Source organism: Pseudophryne corroboree, chromosome 2, assembly GCF_028390025.1.
Source record: "Pseudophryne corroboree isolate aPseCor3 chromosome 2, aPseCor3.hap2, whole genome shotgun sequence".
Classification (NCBI taxonomy): Eukaryota; Metazoa; Chordata; class Amphibia; order Anura; family Myobatrachidae; genus Pseudophryne; species Pseudophryne corroboree.
The window spans coordinates 976,028,220-976,050,940 of record NC_086445.1 but is presented as its reverse complement, the minus strand read 5'-3'; the positions used below and the strand labels follow the sequence as shown (position 1 = coordinate 976,050,940).

Here is a 22,721-nt window from a genome sequence, read left to right as displayed (position 1 = left end):
GCTATTGCGTCAGCTTGGATGTGCAGTGCTGCCGCTGCATGGTCAGATAAACTGTCAGAAAATATTGACACATTAGACAGAGACACGATCCTGTTAACCATAGACCATATCAAAGACTCAGTCTTATATATGAGAGATGCACAGAGGGAAATCTGCCGACTGGCATCTAAAGTAAGTGCATTGTCCATTTCTGCTAGGAGAGGCTTATGGACTCGCCAGTGGACAGGAGATGCAGATTCAAAAAAGCACATGGAAGTGTTACCATATAAGGGTGAGGAATTATTTGGGGATGGTCTCTCGGACCTAGTTTCCACAGCAACGTCTGGGAAGTCAGCATTTTTACCCCATGTCCCCTCACAGCCTAAGAAGGCGCCGTTTTATCAGGTTCAGTCCTTTCGGACCCAGAAAAACAGGCGTGGAAAAGGCGGGTCTTTTCTGTCCAGAGGCAGAGGTAGGGGAAAAAGGCTGCAACAAACAGCAGGTTCCCAGGAGCAAAAGTCCTCCCCCGCTTCTTCTTCCAAGTCCGCCGCATGACGGTGGGGCTCCACAGGCGGAGCCAGGTACGGTGGGAGGTCGCCTCAAAAATTTCAGCGATCAGTGGGTTCGCTCACAGGTGGATCCCTGGATCCTGCAAATAGTATCTCAGGGGTACAAGCTGGAATTCGAGGCGTCCCCACCCCACCGGTTCCTAAAATCTGCCTTGCCGATTGCTCCCTCAGACAGGGAGGCGGTGCTAACGGCAATTCACAAGCTGTATTCCCAGCAGGTGATAATCAAGGTACCCCTACTTCAACAAGGCCGGGGTTATTATTCCACACTATTTGTGGTACCGAAACCGGACGGTTCGGTGAGACCCATTCTAAATTTGAAATCCTTGAACACATACATAAAGAAATTCAAGTTCAAGATGGAATCGCTCAGGGCGGTTATTGCAAGCCTGGACGAGGGGGATTACATGGTATCCCTGGACATCAAGGATGCTTACTTGCATGTCCCCATTTACCATCCTCACCAGGAGTACCTCAGATTTGTGGTACAGGATTGCCATTACCAATTCCAGACGCTGCCGTTTGGACTGTCCACGGCACCGAGGGTATTTACCAAGGTTATGGCGGAAATGATGATACTCCTTCGAAGAAAGGGAGTTTTAATTATCCCGTACTTGGACGATCTCCTAATAAAAGCGAGATCCAAGGAACAGTTGTTGGTGGGAGTAGCACTATCTCAGGAAGTGCTGCACCAGCACGGCTGGATTCTGAATATCCCAAAGTCACAGCTGGTTCCGACGACACGGCTACTGTTCCTGGGTATGATTCTGGATACAGTCCAGAGAAAAGTGTTTCTCCCGGAGGAGAAAGCCAGGGAGTTGTCATCTCTAGTCAGAGACCTCCTGAAACCAAAACAGGTATCAGTGCATCGCTGCACGCGGGTCCTGGGAAAGATGGTGGCTTCTTACGAAGCAATTCCCTTCGGCAGGTTCCATGCCAGAATTTTTCAGTGGGACCTGTTGGACCAGTGGTCCGGATCGCATCTTCAGATGCATCGCTTAATAACCCTGTCTCCAAGAACCAGGGTGTCTCTACTGTGGTGGCTGCAGAGTGCCCATCTTCTAGAGGGCCGCAGGTTCGGCATACAGGACTGGGTCCTGGTGACCACGGATGCCAGCCTTCGAGGCTGGGGGGCAGTCACACAGGGAAGAAACTTCCAAGGACTATGGTCGAGTCAGGAGACTTCCCTTCACATAAATATTCTGGAACTAAGGGCCATCTACAATGCCCTAAGTCAAGCAAAATCCCTGCTCCTACACCAGCCGGTGCTGATCCAGTCAGACAACATAACGGCAGTCGCCCATGTAAATCGACAGGGCGGCACAAGAAGCAGGATGGCGATGGCAGAAGCCACAAGAATTCTCCGATGGGCGGAGAATCATGTTCTAGCACTGTCAGCAGTGTTCATTCCGGGAGTGGACAACTGGGAAGCAGACTTCCTCAGCAGACACGACCTCCACCCGGGAGAGTGGGGACTTCATCCAGAAGTCTTCCAGATGCTGGTAAACCGTTGGGAAAAACCACAGGTGGACATGATGGCGTCCCGCCTCAACAAAAAGTTAAAAAGATATTGCGCCAGGTCAAGGGACCCTCAGGCGATAGCTGTGGACGCTCTAGTGACACCGTGGGTGTACCAGTCGGTTTATGTGTTCCCTCCTCTGCCTCTCATACCAAAGGTATTGAGAATAATAAGAAAGCGAGGAGTAAACACAATTCTCGTGGTTCCGGATTGGCCAAGGCGTGCGTGGTACCCGGAACTTCAAGAGATGCTCTCAGAGGACCCGTGGCCTCTACCGCTCAGACAGGACCTGCTACAGCAGGGGCCCTGTCTGTTCCAAGACTTACCGCGGCTGCGTTTGACGGCATGGCGGTTGAACGCCGGATCCTGAAGGAAAAGGGTATTCCGGAAGAAGTCATTCCTACGCTTATTAAGGCCAGGAAAGATGTTACGGCAACGCATTATCACCGTATATGGCGAAAATATGTTGCATGGTGCGAGGCCAATAAGGCCCCAACAGAGGAATTTCAACTAGGTCGATTTCTGCATTTCCTGCAAGCAGGAGTGGATATGGGCCTAAAACTAGGCTCCATTAAAGTACAGATCTCGGCTCTGTCGATTTTCTTTCAAAAAGAACTAGCTTCAGTACCTGAAGTTCAGACTTTTGTAAAAGGAGTGCTGCATATTCAGCCCCCGTTTGTGCCTCCAGTGGCACCTTGGGATCTCAACGTGATGTTGAGTTTCTTAAAATCACATTGGTTTGAGCCACTTAAAACCGTGGATCTGAAATATCTCACGTGGAAAGTGGTCATGTTATTAGCCTTGGCTTCAGCCAGGCGAGTGTCAGAATTGGCGGCTTTATCATGTAAAAGCCCTTATCTGATTTTCCATATGGATAGGGCAGAGTTGAGGACTCGTCCCCAATTTCTCCCTAAGGTGGTGTCAGCGTTTCACCTGAACCAGCCTATTGTAGTGCCGGCGGCTACTAGTGAATTGGAGGACTCCAAGTTGCTAGACGTTGTCAGGGCCCTGAAAATATATGTTTCCAGGACGGCTGGAGTCAGAAAATCTGACTCGCTGTTTATCCTGTATGCACCCAACAAGCTGGGTGCTCCTGCTTCTAAGCAGTCTATTGCTCGCTGGATTTGTAGTACAATTCAGCTTGCACATTCTGTGGCAGGCATACCACAGCCAAAATCTGTAAAGGCCCATTCCACAAGGAAGGTGGGCTCATCTTGGGCGGCTGCCCGAGGGGTCTCGGCTTTACAACTTTGCCGAGCAGCTACTTGGTCATGGGCAAATACGTTTGCTAAATTCTACAAATTTGATACCCTGGCTGAGGAGGACCTGGAGTTCTCTCATTCGGTGCTACAGAGTCATCCGCACTCTCCCGCCCGTTTGGGAGCTTTGGTATAATCCCCATGGTCCTTACGGAGTTCCCAGCATCCACTAGGACGTTAGAGAAAATAAGAATTTATCCACCGGTAAATCTATTTCTCGTAGTCCGTAGTGGATGCTGGGCGCCCATCCCGAGTGCGGATTGTCTGCAATACTTGTAAATAGTTATTGTTAACTAAAGGGTTATTGTTGAGCCATCTGTTGAGAGGCTCAGTTGTTTTCATACTGTCAAACTGGATATAGTATCACGAGTTGTACGGTGTGATTGGTGTGGCTGGTAAGAGTCTTACCCAGGATTCTAAATCCTTCCTTATTATGTCTGCTCGTCCGGGCACGGTGTCCTAACTGAGGCTTGGAGGAGGGTCATAGTGGGAGGAGCCAGTGCACACCAGGTAGTCATAAATCTTTCTAGAGTGCCCAGCCTCCTTCGGAGCCCGCTATTCCCCATGGTCCTTACGGAGTTCCCAGCATCCACTACGGACTACGAGAAATAGAATTACCGGTGAGTAAATTCTTATTTTTTCCGTGCTATGCACCCTTCTTCTAATTAAGTTAGAGTGCCATGTCCAGGGTCCTGAAGTACAGTATATCCTCACCCAGTGCTCCTGGCCATGCTGCTTCTTTGACCAATCTGCTACCCTCTGATAGTCTAACCAGCGCTGTTTAATCCTCCTACACATGTGGGTGGGGGGAGGTCCTAATCTCTTGATTCATAGTTACCCGTATGGCTGCCATAAACTGAGTAAGTATGGGGGTGGGACAGAGCGGAGCTGGTGGTGCAGGACGGAGCAACAGTGATGGGATGGGGTGTGGTGGGAAAGAGCAGAAGACAGAACGGGGTACCAGCAGGCATATTTGGAATGGGGGGTGCAATGGATAGAGAGGGGGATAGTGCTGGAAAAGCGGAGGTGGCCCTGGTCGGAGCAGGGGGGACAGATTGTGGTGAACTGGAATAGGTCTGGTCTCTTTACTACTTATCATTTATTTATATAGTGCCAGTGGTGTACATTTGAGCTTACACTCTAAATACCCTAACATACGCATGCGCGCGCGCACACACACAGTTGAGTTAATTATTTTAGAATCCAAATAACCTACCAGTAAATTTTTGTGTAGTGTTAGAGGCGCACAAACACAGGGAGAACATACAAACTCCACAGAGAAAGGGCCCCCTTTGGGAATTGTGCTCATGACCCTAGTGCAGTGAGGCAGCCATTCTAACAAGCATGGTCCTAGTGATTGAGGGGGTTTAGGATTAATTCTTCCTGTTATTCCCTGTGATACTATTAGATGAGCATACTGCGTTTATCTGCTTATTGCAGAGGGGTTACCTCCATGTGCAACTATTATTATTATTATTATTATTATTATTACTTCTACTACTATTACTATTATTACTATTATTATTACTACTACTATTATTATTATTATCACCACACATATCCCGCAGCACATTACAGAGAATATTTGCCCATTCACATCAGTCCCTGCCCCAGTGGAGCTTACAATCCATATTCCCTATCACATGTACACGCACCCATTCACTCTAGGGTTCATTTTGTTGGGAGCCAGTTAACCTATGAGTATATTTCTCATGGTGACCGCTGATCGGCCTCTGTGGAGTAGTTGGAGTCGGCCGTTGCTGATACTGAGCCTCACACTGACGGCGATGGTACATGAGAGCTTAGAGCAAACAAGGATGGACTTTGTTTATGAATGTTTTTTTCATGTAATGTGTTTTTGTTTGCAGATCTCAGCGAGTGGTACTGCAGCAAGTCTGTGCTGGCCCTTGTGGACGGGGAGATCTGGGACATGTACAGACCTCTGACTAAATCCTGTGATATCCAGTTCCTTACGTTTACGCAGGAAGACCCGGAGGAAGTTAATAAGGTCAGTACATCTATACTGTGCACCGATTTACACTTTACCTAGCTCTGCTGTACAGACCACTTGGCTTACCCATCCCTGCCCACAAGAAGCCTGTTACAGTATCTCGTCTAAAATCTAACCGCATCTTTGGAGCACCTCAGGAACAGGCCTTGAAAGTAAAGTGCTTCCATTACTTACACACGTTGCAATGCAATTCCATAGTAAGGTCGCTGAGGCATGTGTTTCCGGGGGATATTAGTCAAGCCTACTATATTACTGCGATCACTGGGGATTGGGGACAGGAGAGCTTCATCCATTTTTAGAAGGACTTAGGCATTTGTCATGTTCATGGGTAACATACCGTACGCCTGTTACACATTCATAATGTTGACAGACAGTATATCGGCGCCAGTATACTGGGCCTAATTCAGAGACTGATGCAAATGTAATCACAGCTGCTGATTGGTGCGCAGCGGCTGTGTGAAAATATGCTAATGTCGCAGACACCGCTAATCCACCTCTCTGATCCTCTGCTTGCGTACAAAGGCCGTCATTCCGAGTTGATCGCACCAAGCAACTTTTTGCTGCTGGTGCGATCAACTAATCCCCGCCTATGGGGGAGTGTATTTTAGCATAGGGCTGTGATCGCTTGTGCAGCCCTACTATGCTAAAAAAAAGCCCTGGACCTACTTACCCTGTGCGACGGATCCAGCGATGCAGGTCCCGGCTTTGACGTCAGACATCCGCCCTCCGTTCGCCTGGACACGCCTGCGTTTTTCTTGCCACTCCCCGAAATGGCTGTAAACGGTGAGTATCCGGCCTGGAAAACCTCCCGCCTGTCCATCTTCTTGCGATCACATTTGTCGCTGGCGGCATCGTTGCCCGGCGACGATCGTTGCCAGGCAACAACGCGCGTGCGCAATACGTCCGCCGCGCATTTCCGGGCCATTCGCACCGCAGCGAAAAACCGCTGCGTGCGAACGGGTCGGAATGACCCCCAAAGACACAAGCGTTGGACGAACATTGACCGTATGAGTAACCCTATGGACACTGGAAGTACCATGCTGGATCACTCTGCATTGCTTACGGAATCACAGTCGCAGGTTTAAACCCCCCTCCTCAAAACGGTCACAACAAACCTGCGTTTGAGTCATTAACTCCTCTGCTACCCCCTATAAGTGTTCCCTGACTGGCAACCTATTCACTAATAAATTCTTTCTGCGCCCAACATTTACGAGACTATTGTACGCAGTGCCCCATTGCGTATAAAATCAACATCCTTCCCATCTCGGAATCAGGGCCACAGTTCAGATTACCACTTAACGACTAATATTATTTCTCTGACGTCCTAGTGGATGCTGGGAACTCCGAAAGGACCATGGGGAATAGCGGCTCCGCAGGAGACTGGGCACAAAAGTAAAAGCTTTAGGACTACCTGGTGTGCACTGGCTCCTCCCCCTATGACCCTCCTCCAAGCCTCAGTTAGATTTTTGTGCCCGAACGAGAAGGGTGCACACTAGGTGGCTCTCCTGAGCTGCTTAGTGAAAAAGTTTAAGTATAGGTTTTTTATTTTCAGTGAATCCTGCTGGCAACAGGCTCACTGCACCGAGGGACTAAGGGGAGAAGAAGCGAACTCACCTGCGTGCAGAGTGGATTGGGCTTCTTAGGCTACTGGACATTAGCTCCAGAGGGACGATCACAGGCCCAGCCATGGATGGGTCCCAGAGCCGCGCCGCCGGCCCCCTTACAGAGCCAGAAGACAGAAGAGGTCCGGGAAATCGGCGGCAGAAGACGTCCTGTCTTCAATAAGGTAGCGCACAGCACCGCAGCTGTGCGCCATTGCTCTCAGCACACTTCACACTCCGGTCACTGAGGGTGCAGGGCGCTGGGGGGGGGGGGGGCGCTCTGAGACGCAATAAAAACACCTTAGATGGCAAAAAATACATCACATATAGCTCCTGGGCTATATGGATGCATTTAACCCCTGCCAGTTTTTCCTTAAAAAAGCGGGAGAAAGGCCGCCGAGAAGGGGGCGGAGCCTATCTCCTCAGCACACAAGCGCCATTTTCCCTCACAGCTCCGCTGGAAGGACGTCTCCCTGACTCTCCCCTGCAGTCCTGCACTACAGAAACAGGGTAAAACAAGAGAGGGGGGGCACTAATTTGGCAGATAAATCAATACAGCAGCTATATAAGGGAAAAACACTTATATAAGGTTATCCCTGTATATATATAGCGCTCTGGTGTGTGCTGGCAAACTCTCCCTCTGTCTCCCCAAAGGGCTAGTGGGGTCCTGTCCTCTATCAGAGCATTCCCTGTGTGTGTGCTGTGTGTCGGTACGTTGTGTCGACATGTATGAGGAGGAAAATGGTATGGAGGCGGAGCAATTGCCTGTAATAGTGATGTCACCCCCTAGGGAGTCGACACCTGACTGGATGGTCTTATGGAAGGAATTACGTGATAGCGTCAGCACTTTACAAAAGACTGACGACATGAGACAGCCGGCAAATCAGTTATTACCTGTACAGGCGTCTCAAACACCGTCAGGGGCTCTAAAGCGCCCGTTACCTCAGATGGTCGACACAGACCCAGACACGGACACTGACTCCAGTGTCGACGGTGAGGAAACAAACGTATTTTCCAGTAGGGCCACACGTTACATGATCACGGCAATGAAGGAGGTTTTGAACATTTCTGATACTACAAGTACCACAAAAAAGGGTATTATGTGGGGTGTGAAAAAACTACCCGTAGTTTTTCCTGAATCAGATGAATTAAATGAGGTGTGTGATGAAGCGTGGGTTTCCCCCGATAAAAAACTGCTAATTTCTAAAAAATTATTGGCATTATACCCTTTCCCGCCAGAGGTTAGGGCGCGCTGGGAAACACCCCCTAGGGTAGATAAGGCGCTCACACGCTTATCAAAACAAGTGGCGTTACCGTCTCCTGATACGGCCGCCCTCAAGGAACCAGCTGATAGGAAGCTGGAAAATATCCTAAAAAGTATATACACACATACTGGTATTATACTGCGACCAGCAATCGCCTCAGCCTGGATGTGCAGTGCTGGGGTGGCTTGGTCGGATTCCCTGACTGAAAATATTGATACCCTGGACAGGGACAGTATATTATTGACTATAGAGCATTTAAAGGATGCATTTCTATATATGCGAGATGCACAGAGGGATATTTGCACTCTGGCATCAAGAGTAAGTGCGCTGTCCATTTCTGCCAGAAGAGGGTTATGGACGCGACAGTGGTCAGGTGATGCGGATTCCAAACGGCATATGGAAGTATTGCCGTATAAAGGGGAGGAGTTATTTGGGGTCGGTCTATCGGACCTGGTGGCCACGGCAACGGCTGGGAAATCCACCTTTTTACCCCAGGTCACCTCTCAGCAGAAAAAGACACCGTCTTTTCAGGCTCAGTCCTTTCGTCCCCATAAGGGCAAGCGGGCAAAAGGCCACTCATATCTGCCCCGGGGCAGAGGAAGGGGAAAAAGACTGCAGCAGGCAGCCTCTTCCCAGGAACAGAAGCCCTCCCCCGCTTCTGCTAAGTCCTCAGCATGACGCTGGGGCCTTACAAGCGGACTCAGGCACGGTGGGGGCCCGTCTCAAGAATTTCAGCGCGCAGTGGGCTCACTCGCAAGTGGACCCCTGGATCCTGCAGGTAGTATCTCAGGGGTACAAATTGGAATTCGAGACGTCTCCCCCTCGCCGGTTCCTGAAGTCTGCTTTACCAACGTCTCCCTCCGACATGGAGGCGGTATTGGAAGCCATTCACAAGCTGTATTCCCAGCAGGTGATAATCAAGGTACCCTTCCTACAACAGGGAAAGGGGTATTATTCCACGCTATTTGTGGTACCGAAGCCGGACGGCTCGGTGAGACCTATTTTAAATCTGAAATCCTTGAACACTTACATACAAAGGTTCAAATTCAAGATGGAGTCACTCAGAGCAGTGATAGCGAACCTGCAAGAAGGGGACTATATGGTGTCTCTGGACATCAAGGATGCTTACCTCCATGTCCCAATTTGCCCTTCTCATAAAGGGTACCTCAGGTTTGTGGTACAGAACTGTCACTATCAGTTTCAGACGCTGCCGTTTGGATTGTCCACGGCATCCCGGGTCTTTACCAAGGTAATGGCCGAAATGATGATTCTTCTTCGAAGAAAAGGCGTCTTAATTATCCCTTACTTGGACGATCTCCTGATAAGGGCAAGGTCCAGGGAACAGTTAGAGGTCGGAGTAGCACTATCTCAAGTAGTACTACGACAGCACGGGTGGATTCTAAATATTCCAAAATCGCAGCTGATTCCGACGACACGTCTGCTGTTCCTAGGGATGATTCTGGACACAGTCCAGAAAAAGGGTGTTTCTCCCTGAGGAGAAAGCCAGGGAGTTATCTGAGCTAGTCAGGAACCTCCTAAAACCAGGCCAAGTGTCAGTGCATCAATGCACAAGGGTCTTGGGAAAAATGGTGGCTTCTTACGAAGCGATTCCATTCGGCAGATTCCACGCAAGAACTTTTCAGTGGGATCTGCTGGACAAATGGTCCGGATCGCATCTTCAGATGCATCAGCGGATAACCCTGTCTCCAAGGACAAGGGTGTCTCTCCTGTGGTGGTTGCAGAGTGCTCATCTTCTAGAGGGCCGCAGATTCGGCATTCAGGACTGGGTCCTGGTGACCACGGATGCCAGCCTGAGAGGCTGGGGAGCAGTCACACAGGGAAGAAATTTCCAGGGCTTGTGGTCAAGCATGGAAACGTCATTTCACATAAATATCCTGGAACTAAGGGCCATTTACAATGCCCTAAGTCAAGCAAGGCCTCTGCTTCAGGGTCAGCCGGTGTTGATCCAGTCGGACAACATCACGGCAGTCGCCCACGTAAACAGACAGGGCGGCACAAGAAGCAGGAGGGCAATGGCAGAAGTTGCAAGGATTCATCGCTGGGCGGAAAATCATGTGATAGCACTGTCAGCAGTATTCATTCCGGGAGTGGACAACTGGGAAGCAGACTTCCTCAGCAGACACGACCTCCACCCGGGAGAGTGGGGACTTCACCCAGAAGTCTTCCACATGATTGTGAACCGTTGGGAAAAACCAAAGGTGGACATGATGGCGTCCCGCCTCAACAAAAAACTAGACAGATATTGCGCCAGGTCAAGGGACCCTCAGGCAATAGCTGTGGACGCTCTGGTAACACCGTGGGTGTACCAGTCAGTGTATGTGTTCCCTCCTCTGCCTCTCATACCCAAAGTACTGAGAATCATAAGAAGGAGAGGAGTAAGGACTATACTCGTGGCTCCGGATTGGCCAAGAAGGACTTGGTACCCGGAACTTCAAGAGATGCTCACGGAGGACCCGTGGCCTCTACCTCTAAGAAAGGACCTGCTTCAGCAGGGACCCTGTCTGTTCCAAGACTTACCGCGGCTGCGTTTGACGGCATGGCGGTTGAACGCCGGATCCTGAAGGAAAAAGGCATTCCGGATGAAGTCATCCCTACCCTGATCAAAGCCAGGAAGGATGTAACTGTCCAACATTATCACCGTATTTGGCGTAATTATGTTGCGTGGTGTGAGGCCAGGAAGGCCCCTACAGAGGAATTTCAACTGGGTCGTTTCCTGCATTTCCTGCAAACAGGACTGTCTATGGGCCTAAAATTAGGGTCCATTAAGGTTCAAATTTCGTCCCTGTCGATTTTCTTCCAGAAAGAACTAGCTTCAGTTCCTGAAGTTCAGACGTTTGTCAAGGGGGTACTGTATATACAGCCTTCTTTTGTGCCTCCAGTGGCACCTTGGGATCTCAATGTAGTTTTGGGGTTCCTAAAATCACATTGGTTTGAACCACTCACCACTGTGGACTTAAAATATCTCACATGGAAAGTGGTAATGCTGTTAGCCCTGGCTTCAGCCAGGCGTGTCTCAGAATTGGCGGCTTTATCCTATAAAAGCCCTTACCTAATTTTTCATACGGACAGGGCAGAATTGAGGACTCGTCCTCAATTTCTCCCTAAGGTGGTTTCAGCGTTTCACTTAAACCAGCCTGTTGTGGTACCTGCGGCTACTAGGGACTTGGAGGACTCCAAGTTGCTGGACGTAGTCAGGGCCCTGAAAATATATGTTTCCAGGACGGCTGGAGTCAGAAAATCTGACTCGCTGTTTATCCTGTATGCACCCAACAAGCTGGGTGCTCCTGCTTCTAAGCAGACTATTGCTCGTTGGATTTGTAGTACAATTCAGCTTGCACATTCTGTGGCAGGCCTGCCACAGCCAAAATCTGTAAAAGCCCATTCCACAAGGATAGTGGGCTCATCTTGGGCGGCTGCCCGAGGGGTCTCGGCTTTACAACTTTGCCGAGCAGCTACTTGGTCAGGGGCAAACACGTTTGCTAAATTCTACAAATTTGATACCCTGGCTGAGGAGGACCTGGAGTTCTCTCATTCGGTGCTGCAGAGTCATCCGCACTCTCCCGCCCGTTTGGGAGCTTTGGTATAATCCCCATGGTCCTTTCGGAGTTCCCAGCATCCACTAGGACGTCAGAGAAAATAAGAATTTACTTACCGATAATTCTATTTCTCATAGTCCGTAGTGGATGCTGGGCGCCCATCCCAAGTGCGGATTGTCTGCAATACTTGTACATAGTTATTGTTACAAAAATCGGGTTATTATTGTTGTGAGCCATCTTTTCAGAGGCTCCTCTGTTATCATGCTGTTAACAGGGTTCAAATCACAAGTTGTACGGTGTGATTGGTGTGGCTGGTATGAGTCTTACCCGGGATTCAAAATCCTTCCTTATTGTGTACGCTCGTCCGGGCACAGTATCCTAACTGAGGCTTGGAGGAGGGTCATAGGGGGAGGAGCCAGTGCACACCAGGTAGTCCTAAAGCTTTTACTTTTGTGCCCAGTCTCCTGCGGAGCCGCTATTCCCCATGGTCCTTTCGGAGTTCCCAGCATCCACTACGGACTATGAGAAATAGAATTATCGGTAAGTAAATTCTTATTTTTATTCCCAAAATTTTTTTTCAAAATAAAAAAAAACATCTAATTCTGTAAACAGCCATTTAAATCCGATTCAGTATCATTTTAACAAATATGCAGATTTGTTAAATCATACTGAATGAGCGTTAAATAACACTTATATAACGTGATCATTTAAAAAAAATAAAAAAATCCAGTGATAGTTCTGATTATACCATACAGGACCACTACTTGTTTTTTTGAGTTCTGCAGTCGGGGCGCAACTACAGGAAGCCACAGCCACTAATTATCCGTTAGCGTTGTTGTAGTCCAGGTTAGACAATGGCAGTATGGATCCGGTTACTGTGTTCTATTGCAGTTTCTCTAAGAATAACCCTGCTTTCTCTTCAGTATTGACATTATATACGTGTGTAGAGATGGTAGAACGTCATGTCCTGCCAGCTGTAGAGAAAAGCGGTTACCTACTTATGGTCTAGTCACAAAGCTTCTACAGCATCAATACAGCTGACTATGGTCTGATCCATGCACGACACGCAACAATTTCACTCCTTAGTATGATCAATACAACAGGGAAATTGACAGATCGGTTGCGAGATTGCTGTGCCAACCTTATGCTTCCAATAAATGCTCCTGCATCCCTTTGTGCAGCTTACTCAATAGGATCATTAAGCTTTGTGTGTGTACAGTAATCACCGGCCGTTGTGTTTACAGATCAGGACGAGACATAGAGGGTTATTCAGAGTTGTTAGCAGTTGGGCAAAGCCATACTGTACTGCAGGTGGGGCAGATGTAACGTGCAGAGAGTTACATTCGGGTGGGGTGTGTTCAAACTGAAATCTAAATTGCAGTGTAAAAATAAAGCAGCCAGTATCTACCCTGCACAGAAACAATATAACCCACCCAAATCTAACTCTCTCTGCACATGTTATATCTGCCCCCCCGGCAGTGCAGCATGGTTTTGCCCAATTGCTAACTTTTTGGTTAGCTAACAACTCTGAATAGCCCCCATAGTCCTTACATTCATATTATCAGTAAACCAAATGCGCCTGAACGCACGTGTGCTGCTTATTGACAGAGATACCATCTAGGCTTGCAAAAAAATAGTGCTGCAGTGTAATAACGAGTATGGACGGGCAGAGGTGTTTGTCAGAGCGTATTAAAGGATGAAAGGGGGAAACAGCTGCAGAACCAGATCCTAATACATACTGACAACTTTGGCTGCTCGGCTTCAAAATCACCTCTATCTATTCCTCTATCTGTGGATTAAACTGTCATCAAACTGGGTATAAAATCTTCCGTGTCTCTGTGTTGGAGCCATCAGTCATTTTTCCTCTTAATATGAGTAGCGCATTCTATAGTCTATACGTTTTCATCCTCTAAGGCCTGTCCTTATTATATACATTGTGAACAAGTTTAGCAGGAACCGTGTGGTTTAAAAAAATAAATAAAAAAAAGAACTCAAATTAAATTTGCCTTTCAAAAACTAACAACGAACCTAAATGGCAATTACGTTTTGTGTACAGTTTGTCACTTTTGTAGCTGCCACTTGCTGAAGCGATTCCAGTCATATGCCCTCTGATAGGCCCTCATTCCGAGTTGTTCGCTCGCTAGCTGCTTTTTAGCAGCATTGCACACGCTAGGCCGCCGCCCTCTGGGAGTGTATTTTAGCTTAGCAGAATAGCGAACGAAAGAGTAGCAGAACTGCTACTAAATAATTCTTTGCAGTTTCTGAGTAGCTCCAGACTTACAGATTGCGATCAGCTCAGTCTGTTCAGTTCCTGGTTTGACGTCACAAATACGCCCTGCGTTCGGCCAGCCACTCCCCCGTTTCTCCAGACACTCCCGCGTTTTTCCCTGACACGCCTGCGTTTTTTAGCACACTCCCGGAAAACGCTCAGTTACCACCCAGAAACGCCCCTTTCCTGTCAATCATTTACCGATCAGTAGTGCGACTGAAAAGCGTCGTACGAACACCAGCAAAACTGCTAAGTTTTTAGTTAAGTAACTTGGCGCATGCGCGCTGCGTACCATGCGCATTTAGCAGCAAAACGCAGCATAGAGAAAATTGGCAACGAGCGAACAACTCGGAATGACTCCCATAGTTTCCACTGTTGCCAGGTGCGTTTTCTAATAGACTGCCAGTAACTTATATAGGTGGCATCCAAAGTGTGCTTTAAGACCACAATGCCTGTAAAAGGTCTCTGTCTAACATTAAGCTGTTCCTTGAATACATTTAACACACTCAGTACCAAGTACGTTGGTACAACCAGGAAACAAAAAAAAACATACAAACATTAGATCTTTTATCACAACTGAAACTAACCCTGTTACCTAGGATTCTGCAAGCCATGGCCAAAATCTTTCTATGGAGGATAATGGTTAGCAAATATTGCTCTTGTCATGGAATAAAATGTGGTCTCTTCAAAATTGCTCCCTTTCAGTCTCTGTATGTTTAAGAAGTACCCCTATCTGTCTGCAAATGTTTGCTGTAGCCACCTTCTGTCTGTAAATGTTTTAATAAGATGTATGTGCATTTTTAACGGTTTCCTGGGTTTCAGGCGTACTGGCGTTCCTGTGCAGCAATGTTGGGACATGTGTTGGAACAAGCGTTCAAAGATGATTATATGGTGAATCTCGTCAGAGCTGCTGAGATACCAGGTCAGGAACGTTGTCTCATTTTCACATGTTCCCCACACAATGACACTAATTAATGCTCAGAGAAGTATATTCTGTTATGTACTCCTTTTTATTGTCACACTTTAAATATTTATCTGCTTAACCACTTAACTGACGATTTTTTACCCCCCAGAAAAACGCTCCGAAATTGTCGGGTATTTTTTCATGAGTGAATTAGGTGAAAAACATGAATTTAACCCTATCCCAAATGATTTTAGTTAAAAAATAAAAATAAAAAATAAAACAAATATTTTTGGGTTTTTAAAAAAAACACCAAATAAATATATATATATATATATATATATATATATATATATATATTCGAAACATCGATCGGGAACATTGGAAACAGCATTTTGAAAGCCGGGACAGCCTCCAGGTGCACAGGGGGGGCTTGGGGGGGTTAATTTAATGTCATTTACACTGTCCAGCGGCTGCCATTATCTGCAGCTGCTGGAGGGGGGGTCCTACCGAGCTGACTGATCAGCAGTGACTGGCAGCACAGCAATCAGTAGGGGAGAGTGCAGGGAGGCAGAGAGACCTTCCTGTCCCCTCGGTGAGCAGCAGCGGAGGGAAGTTTCCCTTCCCTGCCACTGCTGACGCTCTCTATCTGACTGGTCACATCCTGTGCGTCCAGGTCAGATAAAGCACTTGCAGGCATGGTCGCATCTGGTGTGACCATGTTAGGCAAATGGTTAATTAAATTATAACACACACATGGATTTTGTTGATTTCTCGGCATATACAGTATTTAATGTTTTTTTGTTGCGCAATGCTATAAGACAAAAATATCGCAAGTCTCTAAAATAAATAAATAAAGGGGGGCGGGCTAAACAAAGAGCAATGTCAATAAGGGGACATAGAATAAAAATGGGAGGTAAGACGGGCCTTCCATTGGAGCGTACAGTTTAACCCCTGTGTGGAGGACGGGTGGGGCTCATCATCCGCATTTGTACCTTAAAATTGTGGATAATGAGAACCACTCGTTGCACGCAGCGAAGTGCGCCCCAGTTACCTACCTTCTCACCACCGCCACTGATCACCGGTGGGGAGTCTGGAGGAGCAGTGGGGCTGGCCCTGGAGCAGCCTGCTTCCCCTTTTTCTTTTTTTTAACTTTAAAATATTACCATAGATGACGTTGCTAATCAGTCACTTTGCCAACTCATATGCAGTGTAATTGCTCAGTATGGATGGTGTAATGATTAACACTACTGCCTCACAGCACTGAGCACGTGGGTTCCATTCCCGCCATGTGTGGGATTTGTGTATTCTCACTGTACTTGCGTGGGTTTCCTCCCACAGTCCAAAAATATACTGGTAGGTTAATTGACCCTAGTGTGAATGTGTGTGTAATTCTGCTAGGGAATATAGATTGTAAGCTCCACTGGAGCAGGGACTGATGTGAAATATTCTCTGTAAATCCGAACCCCCCCGAACTTCACCCATTTTACACGGGTCCGAGGCATACTCGGATACTCCAGTATTGCTCGGTTAACCCGAGCGCGCCCGAACGTCGTCATCCCGCTGTCGGATTCTCGCGAGATTCGGAGTCTATATAAGGAGCGGCGCGTCGCCGCCATTTTTCACTCGTGCATTGGAAGTGATAGTGAGAGGACGTGGCTGGCGTCCTCTCACTTTGTTTCAGAACTTTCAGGGAGCTGCAAATATCTTTATTCTGGGGACCAGCAGTATTATAGGAGGAGTACAGTGCAGAGTTTTGCTGACCAGTGACCACCAGTATTATACGTTCTCTGCCTGAAAAACGCTCCATATCTGTGCTCAGTGTGCTGCATATATCTGTGCTCACACTGCTTTATTGTGGGGACTGGGGACCAGCAGTATTATATAGGAGGAGTACAGTGCAGAGTTTTGCTGACCAGTGACCACCAGTATTATACGTTCTCTGCCTGAAAAACGCTCCATATCTGTGCTGCATTGTAGTATATAGTCGGAGTACAGTGCATAATTTTGCTGACCACAGTATATAATATATAGCAGTACGGTACAGTAGGCCACTGCTCTACCTACCTCTGTGTCGTCAAGTATACTATCCATCCATACCTGTGGTGCATTTCAGTTTTGCACAGTTTGCTGACCACCAGTATATAATATATAGCAGTACGGTACAGTAGGCCACTGCTCTACCTACCTCTGTGTCGTCAAGTATACTATCCATCCATACCTGTGGTGCATTTCAGTTGTGCGCAGTATATATAGTAGTAGGCCATTGCTATTGATACTGGCATATAATTCCACACATTAAAAAATGGAGAACAAAAATGTGGAGGGTAAAATAGGGAAAGATCAAGATCCACTTCCACCTCGTGCTGAAGCTGCTGCCACTAGTCATGGCCGAGACGATGAAATGCCATCAACGTCGTCTGCCAAGGCCGATGCCCAATGTCATAGTAGAGAGCATGTAAAATGCAAAACACAAAAGTTCAGTAAAATGACCCAAAAATCAAAATTAAAAGCGTCTGAGGAGAAGCGTAAACTTGCCAATATGCCATTTACGACACGGAGTGGCAAGGAACGGCTGAGGCCCTGGCCTATGTTCATGGCTAGTGGTTCAGCTTCACATGAAGATGGAAGCACTCATCCTCTCGCTAGAAAAATTAAAAGACTTAAGCTGGCAAAAGCACAGCAAAGAACTGTGCGTTCTTCTAAATCACAAATCCCCAAGGAGAGTCCAATTGTGTCGTCTGCGATGCCTGACCTTCCCAACACTGGACGGGAAGAGGTGGCGCCTTCCACCATTTGCACGCCCCCTGCAAGTGCTGGAAGGAGCACCCGCAGTCCAGTTCCTGATAGTCAAATTGAAGATGTCACTGTTGAAGTACACCAGGATGAGGATATGGGTGTTGCTGGCGCTGAGGAGGAAATTGACAAGGAGGATTCTGATGGTGAGGTGGTTTGTTTAAGTCAGGCACCCGGGGAGACACCTGTTGTCCGTGGGATGAATATGGCCATTGACATGCCTGGTCAAATTACAAAAAAAATCACCTCTTCGGTGTGGAATTATTTTAACACAAATGCGGACAACAGGTGTCAAGCCGTGTGTTGCCTTTGTCAAGCTGTAATAAGTAGGGGTAAGGACGTTAACCACCTCGGAACATCCTCCCTTATACGTCACCTGCAGCGCATTCATCATAAGTCAGTGACAAGTTCAAAAACTTTGGATGACAGCGGAAGCAGTCCACTGACCACTAAATCCCTTCCTCTTGTAACCAAGCTCCTGCAAATCACACCACCTCCTTACACAGGAAAGCCAATAGTCCTGCAGGCCATGTCACTGGAAAGTCTGACGAGTCCTCTCCTGACTGGGATTCCTCTGATGGATCCTTGAGTATAACGCCTACTGCTCCTGGCTCTGCTGTTGTTGCTGCTGGGAGTCGATCTTCATCCCAGAGGAAGACCACTTGTACTACTTCCAGTAAGCAATTGACTGTCCAACAGTCCTTTGCGAGGAAGATGAAATATCACAGCAGTCATCCTGCTGCAAAGCGGATAACTCAGGCCTTGGCAGCCTGGGCGGTGAGAAACGTGTTTCCGTTATCCACTGTTAATTCACAGGCAACTACAGACTTGATTGAGGTACTGTGTCCCCGGTACCAAATACCATCTAGGTTCCATTTCTCTAGGCAGGCGATACCGAAAATGTACACAGACCTCAGAAAAAGAGTCACCAGTGTCCTAAAAAATGCAGTTGTACCCAATGTCTACTTAACCACGGACATGTGGACAAGTGGAGCAGGGCAGACTCAGGACTATATGACTGTGACAGCCCACTGGGTAGATGAATTGCCTCCCACAGCAAGAACAGCAGCAACATCTCGCAAACGCCAACTTGTTCCTAGGCAGGCTACGCTTTGTATCACCGCTTTCCAGAAGAGGCACACAGCTGACAACCTCTTACGGAAACTGAGGAACATCATCGCAGAATGGCTTACCCCAAATGGACTCTCCTGGGGATTTGTGACATCGGACAACGCCAGCAATATTGTGCGTGCATTACATCTGGGCAAATTCCAGCACGTCCCATGTTTTGCACATAAAATGAATTTGGTGGTGCAGAAATATTTAAAAAACGACAGGGGCGTGCAAGAGATGCTGTCGGTGGGCCGAAGAATTGCGGGCCACTTTCGGCATTCAGCCACCGCGTGCCAAAGACTGGAGCACCAGCAAACAGTCCTTAACCTGCCCTGCCATCATCTGAAGCAAGAGGTGGTAACGAGGTGGAATTCAACCCTCTATATACTTCAGATCATGGAGGAGCAGCAAAAGGCCATTCAAGCCTATACATCTACCTACGATATAGGCAAAGGAGGGGGAATGCACCTGACTCAAGCGCAGTGGAGAATGATTTCAACGTTGTGCAAGGTTCTGCAACCCTTTGAACTTGCCACACGTGAAGTCAGTTCAGACACTGCCAGCCTGAGTCAGGTCATTCCCCTCATCAGGCTTTTGCAGAAGAAGCTGGGGACATTGAAGGAGGAGCTAAAACAGAGCGATTCCGCTAGGCATGTGGGACTTGTGGATGGAGCCCTTAATTCGCTTAACCAGGATTCACGGGTGGTCAATCTGTTGAAATCAGAGCACTACATTTTGGCCACCGTGCTCGATCCTAGATTTAAAACCTACGTTGTATCTCTCTTTCCGGCAGACCCAAGTCTGCAGAGGTTAAAAGACCTGCTGGTGAGAAAATTGTCAAGTCGAGCGGAACGTGACCCGTCAACAGCTCCTCCTTCACATTCTCCCGCAACTGGGGGTGCGAGGAAAAGGCTAAGAATTCCGAGCCCACCCGCTGGCGGTGATGCAGGGCAGTCTGGAGTGAGTGCTGACATCTGGTACGCACTGAAGGACCTGCCAATGATTACTGACATGTCGTCTACTGTCACTGCATATGATTCTCTCACCATTGAAAGAATGGTGGAGGATTGTATGAGTGACCGCATCCAAGTAGGCACGTTAGACAGTCCGTACGTATACTGGCAGGAAAAAGAGGCAATTTGGAGGCCCTTGCAGAAACTGGCTTTATTTTACCTAAGTTGTCCACCCTCCAGTATGTACTCCGAAAGAGTGTTTAGTGCAGCCGCTCACCTTGTCAGCAATCGGCGTACGAGGTTACTTCCAGAAAATGTGGAGAAGATGATGTTCATCAAAATGAATTATAATCAATTCCTCCGTGGAGACATTCACCAGCAATTGCCTCCAGAAAGTACACAGGGACCTGAGATGGTGGATTCCAGTGGGGACGAATTAATAATCTGTGAGGAGGGGGATGTACACAGTGAAAGGGGTGAGGTATCGGACGATGAGGAGGAGGTGGACATCTTGCCTCTGTAGAGCCAGTTTGTGCAAGGAGAGATTGATTGCTTCTTTTTTGGTGGGGGCCCAAACCAACCAGTCATTTCAGTCACAGTTGTGTGGCAGACCCTGTCGCTGAAATGATGGGTTCGTTAAAGTGTGCATGTCCTGTTTATACAACATAAGGGTGGGTGGGAGGGCCCAAGGACAATTCCATCTTGCACCTCTTTTTTTCTTTCATTTTTCTTTGCATCATGTGCTGTTTGGGGACTATTTTTTTAAAATTCCATCCTGTCTGACACTGCAGTGCCACTCCTAGATGGGCCAGGTGTTTGTGTCGGCCACTTGGGTCGCTTAGCTTAGTCATCCAGCGACCTCTGTGCAAATTTTAGGACTAAAAATAATATTGTGAGGTGTTCAGAATAGACTGGAAATGAGTGGAAATTATGGTTATTGAGGTTAATAATACTATGGGATCAAAATGACCCCCAAATTCTATGATTTAAGCTGTTTTTGAGGGGTTTTTGTAAAAAAACACCCGAATCCAAAACACACCCGAATCCGACAAAAAATTTTCAGGGAGGTTTTGCCAAAACGCGTCCGAATTCAAAACACGGCCGCGGAACCGAATCCAAAACCAAAACACAAAACCCGAAAAATGTCCGGTGCACATCTCCTATATATTTGCCTACATCTGTGACTCTGTGCCCGTAACGCTGGGCGGAGTCACAGGCACAGATCTGGGCGGCTGGATGCAGGGCAGGAACAGTCCCCTCCCTCTGTCCACCCATCCCCGCCCAGTCCCCTCCCCATCTCCGCCCCTTCCCCTCTCTCCCCCTTCCCCTCTCTCCCCCTTCCCCGTACACTCCCTGCTGCACCTGGTTGTGACACTGCAGCCGAGGACTGTAAGCGGCGCTCTCACCGCTGCCTGCCGGACAGTGTGGAGGAGAACCAACGCTGACAGCCGCACCCGCGGCACACACACCACCCAACACCTCCACCCGCCGCACACGGCCCGCGCCAACCACAGAATCCACCCCACCCAACCACGGCACACGGGCCTCGGCATCCCGCACCCTCCCACCCGCGGCATCCACCCAACCCGCGGCACTCCCACCCCCTCCCCCACCCGCGGCACGCACCCCTCCCCCACCCGCGACACGCACCCCTCCCCCACCCGCGACACGCACCCCTCCCCCACCCGCGACACGCACCCCTCCCCCACCCGCGACACCCCTCCCCCACCCGTGGAACGCACCCCTCCCCCACTTGCGACACGCACCCCTCCCCCACCCGCGGCACCCCTCCCCCACCCGCGGCACGCACCCCACCCGCACCACGCACCCCTCCCCCACCCGCGTCACGCACCCCTCCCCCACCCGCGGCACTCCTCCCCCACCCGCGCCATTCCCACCCCTCGCACACACCTCTTCCCCACCCGCGGCACTCCCACCCCCTCCCCCACCCGCGGCATTCCCGCCCCCTCCCCCACCCGCAGCACCCCTCCCCCACCCGCAGCACACACCCCTCCCCCACCCGCTGCACTCCCACCCCCTCCCCCACCCGTAACACCCACACCCCGCAAAACCCCATGCCCCTCCCCCACCCGCACCACCCCCACCCCTATACCAACCTCTCCCCCCGCTACACCCTCCACCACACCCACCACTCCCCCACCCGCAGCACCCCCCCACCTCCCCCACCCCACACCTACCTCTACCTACCCCCCCATGCACCCTCCACCCCACCCACAGCATCCACCACATCCGCACCCCCCACCCCTCCCCCACCCACAGCACCCACCTCATTCGCCCCCCACCCGCGGCACACACCCCTCCCCCACCCACGGCACTCCCGCCGCCTCCCGTAACACCCACAACCAGCAAAAGCCACCGGCCCACCCCCATACCCACCTCTCCCCCCTGCAACCCGCCACCCTCCCCGCGGCATCCACCACATACGCTCCCCACCCGTGCCACACGCCCCTCCCCCACCTAAACACCCACGGCACCCACAGCATCCTTCACATCCGCCCCCCTCCCGCGGCACACGTCCCTCCCCCACCCCCGGCACTCCTGCCCCTTACCCCACCCATAGCACCCACACCCTCACCTCCACCACCCGCAGCACTCCCTCCCCCAACCGCAACACCCCTTCCCCACCCGTGGCACCCACCGGTATTTTGTTTTGTAACACCATGCCTCTCTTTATCCTCTCCCTACCACCCTGCCTCTCCCTATCCTTTACCCATCGCACAGCGTTTCTGTACATTCCCCCCCCCCCCCCCCCCTTCCCCCCTACGCCTCTCTCTTTTCTGCATGCCCTCTATATTGCCCTGCATTTCTGCATCTGTTCTCTACCGGCCTGCGTATGTTCAAAGGAGTGCAGGGGTTAACGGGGCGTAGCCACAAACGACGGTGTGAAGAGCGCCCGTAGGGCGCGATG

The 22,721-nt window shown here is 49.4% G+C and overlaps 1 protein-coding gene across 2 annotated transcripts in view; it reads left to right on the top strand.

Moving 5' to 3' along the window:
- MRPL39 (mitochondrial ribosomal protein L39) overlaps positions 1-22,721 on the top strand; it is a 258,260-nt gene that overhangs the window by 61,865 nt on the left and 173,674 nt on the right. For both annotated transcript variants that reach the window (XM_063956371.1, XM_063956372.1), the window contains exons 3-4: positions 5,195-5,334; positions 14,852-14,951. In XM_063956371.1, the coding sequence (XP_063812441.1) occupies positions 5,195-5,334; positions 14,852-14,951 (240 nt within the window). The remainder of the gene's footprint in view (positions 1-5,194; positions 5,335-14,851; positions 14,952-22,721) is intronic.